The 6,725-nt window shown below is 47.5% G+C and overlaps 1 protein-coding gene across 1 annotated transcript in view; it reads right to left on the reverse strand.

The window, feature by feature from the left end:
* Positions 1 to 1,540: 1,540 nt before the first annotated feature.
* The window catches only part of LOC115333103, a 21,823-nt gene continuing 16,638 nt past the window's right edge, over positions 1,541 to 6,725 (reverse strand). Inside the window, exons 2-5 of the mRNA XM_042287165.1 lie at positions 5,127 to 5,297; positions 4,625 to 4,717; positions 2,742 to 2,874; positions 1,541 to 2,106 (exon numbers count right to left, since the gene is read on the reverse strand). Coding sequence (XP_042143099.1) covers positions 1,643 to 2,106; positions 2,742 to 2,874; positions 4,625 to 4,717; positions 5,127 to 5,297 — 861 coding nt within the window. The 3' untranslated portion in view covers positions 1,541 to 1,642. The remainder of the gene's footprint in view (positions 2,107 to 2,741; positions 2,875 to 4,624; positions 4,718 to 5,126; positions 5,298 to 6,725) is intronic.

The raw sequence follows: 6,725 nt of genomic DNA on the forward strand, positions 1-6,725 counted from the left end.
TAGAAAAAAAAAAGAAATAATAAAGCACACGTACACGTACGCCTTAAAGGCGTACTCGGCCGATTTTTTTAGCCACCCCAACTAACTATATTTTCTGAATCCCCGGCATGTACCCTTTATGGTATGCTATTTAGTATCGCGAAATTCATAGTTATTTTGAAATCGACAAATGAAATGATGCAAAAACCAACATTAAAATATGCCCGTACTTTTCAGTGTCGTGACGTGTGTGGCAGGCATGAGCGAATGACGTTTTAGCGAAGAGCGCCATTTGAGCGAATAGACGTTTTGGTGAATAATGGGAACGCGTGATAAGTGCCACCCCCCCCCCCCCCCCCCCCCCCCCTTCCCGCGCTGCGCTCACGCCGCTTCGCCGGCGGCAGTCTGCGGCGGCTTATTACAAAAATGTTAACCCACTTGACCTACTCGTAAACGCCGCTTCGCGGCGGCCGACTATCGCTAAAGTTTTTTTCGATGAAAAGTCGGCGTTCGCTAAAACGTCGTTCGACCGACTGAGTGCCACCCCCAAAGAGTGCACCCCTGCCCCCTGCCTTCCGCTGTCGTCACTTTTTCGTTGTTGCCAGTAGACTTGAAGTTTGAAAAAAAAAAAAAAAAAAAAACACACGGTGAGGACCAAAATTGTAAATTCAATAACTTCGCGAAAAGAAAATATTTTGACTTATAATATGGGATACTATTTCAGCGATGTTTGTTGGTGTGTTTAGCAAATGTTCAGGTAAATTGGGGACCATTAAGAAATCGTCGGAGTACCCCTCTAAACAAGCACCATGGAGCATGCAGGCTGGGAGTGTATAGTTGCACGTGCCGCAGTAACTGTTCTAATGCAAAAACCTAAACCAAATGGCACTTTGCACGTGCGTTAATCAATGCCCGGTTTCGGTTAATTCGAATAATTTGTACTGATGAGGCGAGAGCCTGTAGCGCGTGCATGTACGTTTCCAGCATTCTCCTTGGCGCTTGGGTAATTTGGCAAAAAGCCTATTGACTCGCCGGGACGTAGATTATACGTTTTGCAATGTTATGCTGAAACGAAGCACAATAAAACACTAACAATGTATGCAGGTAAAAAGACTAAAAGCGATATTTAAAAAAAAAATGCATTCCAACTAATCATATTTGGACATTAAATTCAACGTTCACCTATTGTTTTGTCGTATAAAAAAGTTTGAATAAAACAAAATGTATTCTCCTTCATAAAATAAAAACATTTCACCTCCGGTTTTAGAAAAAAATATTTAAAAAAACGTTAAAGTCTAAATATTGATCACGTTTATGGTTATCACTCTCTACGTGCACGCGTGTTTTATTGTTTCTTCTTTTCTTCAAAAACAGACCCATATTATTGCAATCAATATCCACTTCGCTGCACCTTGACTGTTCAAGGCTGGGAATTGAATTGTGAATAATCCCAGCACCTCGCAAGAAGTCAATATCGTAATGAAGAGGTTCATAACAATTCCCAGAGGGCAGTGTACGAGCCTCAGTAAAATCTGAAGTCTCGAATGAAATTACTCGTAGATGCGACACGCTAATCCGCGTACCTTTATTGTTCTTAAAATCTACCATCTGAATTAAAATAAATATTTACAGTAAAAAAATATCCATTCGTATTTTTGCATGTTCAAAGGAGGCACAAAACCTCCAGCAGTGCTTCAGAGGAGATCTGGTCGGATGCCGGAAGACTGAGGAACACTGGAATTTGAGGCAGCTCCGGGGAGTGGAGCTCGGAGAGTGGACGGAAGGTCTCTTGCATGAGTGGCTCAGGAGTGGGAGGTTTTTGCAAAAAATCCAATTGATAACTGTTCAAAAGGCTCGTGAAGATATCGTCAGATGATCCGCAGGTGTCCGCAACTTCACCGGGAAGGACTGTAATGTTTGTACTATCCATGTCGTAGTTTGTACGGCCAGAATCGAAGCACGGTGTCACGTTCGCCTTGTTGTCCAACGGAAAGGAAAAGTTCCCTTGCTCCAGGCTTGCATGACCTGGGCTCAGTTGGGATGAATCGTCCGAACCGGCAAAGGTGTCGTCCGAACCCTCCGAGGTGTTTGGCGAGGGCGGGAGTTGCTCCTTCTGGAGAAGGTATTCTGTCGAGATGCACAAAAAGAAAATTAGCCAGGTTTCAGCATTCTGCTGCCGCATCCCACACACCAACAACAAATTTTACGCTGCCACTGCTGTTGTTGCTACACAGAATGCAATGTTCACCACAATGATTTAACAGTTGGACATATGATGTTTGGTAATGATGCGAGCAACAGCAGTTCAACATATTTAGAAACGCGAAAACTAAAAATGTAGTTCCGATACAAGACCGATGTTCTTGTTTTAACGCTGTCCACGTGACGCACCCCTGTTCTTTCCCTGAGTACCAGTTAAATGGCTCTTTTCTAACCGATTGCATGTGACTTACTTAAAACTGACATAAAAAAAAGAAGAACACCTGTTCTGTTTTTCTGTTTTGCACGCGGTTTGTGGGAGAGAAGACGCGCGGATGTTTTGAGGGTGTAGCACGTCCTCATAATGATTTCTGTAATTGTGTGCCCCGTGATTTACACAGCAAGTTGAACGGTGTGTAAACAAACATGGTGGAAGAAGACACGACCATGTACTTAGTAGAGCTGCGCGCCACAAACAAACAAAGTTCCTACGTGGACAGTCACAGGGAGAGCGTTGGGCCAATGAAGAACGCTTTCGGTCGCACTCATGCGCACATGCTTACCTAAGTCGCTCTTTGGGAACCTCATGACTTGAAAACCGTCGGCACAGCTCTCAACTTCAAACTTCATCTTCCGCAGGGCGCTGCGAAAGCGCTGTTTCGCATCGGGTCCCTCGGTATTTTTTTTGCTGGTGTTCTGAAAGTCGAACGACACTCGCTGTAGACTTCACAACCTGTTCTAGCATCCGGTTCGTCGACTAGCGATGACATTAGCGAGTTTTAGAGAACCGTTTGGCAGGCAACCGATTTAACGACGCGTGCACAGTCCCCCCTTATCGCCACTCCTGGCAGCATCAAACATCTGACCGTGCAGACGCTGCACTAACCTCGATAGTAAAAACAGCTATCATTCACGCTCGCTTTTTACTCTTCGGAGAAAACGCCGTGTAGCCTGGATTCAAAGTTACACGACAAGATCCCCAGGCGGTCGAAATTCATCCTCTGTCTTCCGCTGGCGCGTGATAGACGCGCTTCGGTGATTTTGCAAGTGAAACCCCCAGATTTTACTTTAGCCTCTTAAGGCTGGTTCTCACATTTGCGACTGCTTACGACTGGTGTGTCTAGCGTCCAATTCCGCCCATGCATTGAAAGTGGTTCCGAAGTGGTAACGAATGACGTCACAAAAGCCGGAGTGTCATGCTGTCGGATGTCGCGATCCTGGCGGTTGGTGCTATAGAAGTTCCAGCAAAAAGCACGAGCAGACGTTTGTGTGCTGTCGTCACGGCGTCTCAACTTCTGACTGCCGAAACTTCCGTGGACTGTCAAGCTGGAGAGCGACCTGCAGTAGGACAAGCGTCTGCCACATCCACCACCGCTGCTGTGACACCGCCAGGATCGCGACCATCGTTAACATGACGCTTCTATGACGTCATCAGGCGGAAATCGAGGGACCACTTTTCTGGACGTGGTAAACACACCAGTCGGAGACGCGTTCCAGGCACCATACTCTTAAGACGAGAGGCTCTATGGAATGCATAGTTTTGCAACGACAATCTAGATGGCGCTTCAAACGACGGGAGGCTAAGGGGCCTTACGGGAGGCGGACTGAAGTAGAGAGAGTCGGGGGGGGGGGGGGGGGGGAGAGAAACCTCCGCGGGAGTTTCACAATTGACTTAATCTAGTAAAGTTGGCATGCGTAGTAGCAGCAGACGCGGCTGTCCGCCATTTTCGGTGACGCTTACGTAACAGCATCAGCAGCCAGTAACAGTGGGGAGCCGGGTGCAGTACAGCGTTCCAATTGCAACACAACGTAATTTTTTTTTTTTTCAGTCTTCGGTCACAACAATTATACAGGCGTAAAAGCTTGTTAAAGCTTTTTCTTTTTTTCAAGGCCACCGAACACACTTCCTGATTTTCCAAGAGATGGTGCCGAAAACTTGAGCAAAAGCCCTATTGTCTGGAAACCCAAGAACGGCCAAACACAAAAACACGCTGCAGCATAATCTGTTGTATTCTCTTTAAGCGCTTCCTTGGCATCGGGTTTCCTAAACCAACACGTGACTCTGACGTCACGCCGCTGTCACCACAGCGCATGCGCCGACGGTTCCCCTCTACCGGGTTTGGCTTCTGCGCACGCGCAGTGCCCACACCTGGTGTGGGCAAACGCGGGCTTGTTTGTAAACAGCGCGTTGGCCTGCAAGATGACAGTCCCCCAGTTCAGGGATAATGCTGAGGACGCTGACGAGCTGATGGAGTTACAACATCGCGAATGCCTGAGCCTGCGTGTTCACTGTTCAGTATCCTCTTGATATGTTTGACTTCTGCATTAGACGAATGTGAGTGGTATCATGCGAAAAGACGTAGACGGCATGTTCGTAGCCGAAGTTCATCTGCCTTAATGGAGGCCTTTCGACCATAGCGCACGTGAAGTGGGAAAGACCATTCACCTTTTTCTTCGTAGTGTCATGGCACTGCAGTTTCCGGGACGGCTTTCTCGCACGAGTTCCACCCTTACCGCGCTTCTTGAACTTGTCCCATTCCTGAAAATTCAACAACGATTGCTAAGTTTTCGCAGCACTTGCTGCACAACGTGACCTTTCTTTAAGTCTTTAAGCCTTTCTTTAACAACGTGACCTTTTTTCTCTGAATGACTTCCGTCATTCAAAGAAGCGCTTTCATACACTGTTCCTTAGAACAAGTCAGCTGTCAGTCATTACGATCTAAGATGCGAGCCTAATAACATGAAATCAAGTCGGTAATTTGTCGGCACAAAGAAGCGTAGTACTATACATTGAAGCAACGATAATGCATAGCGCCCTTTCGCAGAAAACGTATTTAAAGATGCATTTCTGTCTTTGTGAGGCTGCGGCATGGTGTTTGCCTATATACGCGTGTGTATGTGTGAACAGGAGTTGAAATGACTCTGAAGTACAAGTTTTGGACAAGTACCAAGAAAACGACGTAGTCCTCAACAGTAGCATTTGAGCCATTGCCGTGTTTCCACACGGTGCGGAATCGGCCTTCCTTCTTCTTCACCCACTCGAGTAGATCGCCGAAGGTTCTTCTATTCAGGTGATTGAACAGAAATCTGCACAGCTTGCCGGTAAATCTTCTCGGCATCTGTAAAAGACGAAGAGTACCGGATGGTAGAGGTGTCGGTCTCAGTGTGGAGATATTTTTCTTGGAAAACACCCAACCTCTCTCTCTCTCTCGCTCTCACGCACGCACGCACGCACGCACACACGCGCACACACACACACACACACACACACACACACACACACACACACACACACAATCACACACACACACACACACACACACGCGTTCAAACGCAAATGTGCGTATGGGCCTTCACACACACGCGCGCGCGCGCGCGCGCGCAAGCACGCACGCTAACAGAAACAAGACCACAAGTACCCGTTACCGCTCATTCACACCATGAAAGCGGATCCGCGTTCGCAAAGCGGTTGCGAACGCGGTTGTATAAAGATCCAATACAATTGCACGCGCACTCGATGACATCAAGTGCGCGTGCAATTGTACTGGATCTTTATAAAACCGCGTTGGCAACCACTTTGCGAACGCGGATCTGCTTCCAGTGTGAATGAGCGGTTAGAGCGACATCCCTTTTATATGACGTTGACAAGCAAACGTAGTAGGTTCGGCTAGGGTGCCTCAATGTCCTACTGTTTAGGGTGATGCCACCCTTTGTAATACCCGATGCCGACAGCACGCGCTCACAGGTAAAATACAAAGAAATCGACGAAAACAAAAGGTTGCCATTGCACAGTCAGAGCCACAAACGCGTGCAGGGACACGCTCTTTCACGCGCTTCTGAACAAAAAAGAAAAATAAAAACGTGGGACAAAATGGCCAGATGTCTGCACCCTAAGCAAAGCGCACATGAAGACACCCTGGGTTCAGCTCTTGCAAACAAATACCCGGAAAACGTGGAGCTCCAAACAGTAGTGCGATGGATGGCCATTGTTGCAGCAGTCACTGTTGTTTTAGAAGCACGTAACAATTTCGTAAAACCTCCCAACTTAAAATAACACTGGGAACAGTCTGTCGACACACCTACAGCATATCGATGTTAGTTGGGGTGGTAACGCAGAATATGAAGCAGCGCCGAGCTCGGTGCGATCGTAGCCCCGTTGTTCCGGGTCCGCTACCGTTGACCGAAGGCCAGTTAATTCAAACACGGTTTAGCGAACGGGCACTTTTTATCGAAGCTCGGTTTCGAGAAAGCGGGGCCTCATGTTAGAGAAACCCCGTTTACTGAAAAGGGGACGCTGTCTAGCGAATCCGTAAGGAAATCTTGAAGCCACTAAAGGCTAGCACGAAATTCACGGAGGCGTATTTACTGCTTACCCAAGCCTTGCCATGCTGCCCCCCCCCCCCCCTTTTTTTCCTCCCGCCCCCTTCCTCTCTCTCTCTCTCTCTCTCCCCGCAAACCACACGAGATGTAGACGTAAACATTTGCTTGTGAAAACGACAAGGTCGCGACGAGCGCGGAAACTTCATTTTTTTTTTTTTTTTGCGTGC

The sequence above is a fragment of the Ixodes scapularis genome, unplaced genomic scaffold (genome assembly GCF_016920785.2).
Source record: "Ixodes scapularis isolate PalLabHiFi unplaced genomic scaffold, ASM1692078v2 PGA_scaffold9__187_contigs__length_104089568, whole genome shotgun sequence".
In the NCBI taxonomy this organism is placed as follows: domain Eukaryota; kingdom Metazoa; phylum Arthropoda; class Arachnida; order Ixodida; family Ixodidae; genus Ixodes; species Ixodes scapularis.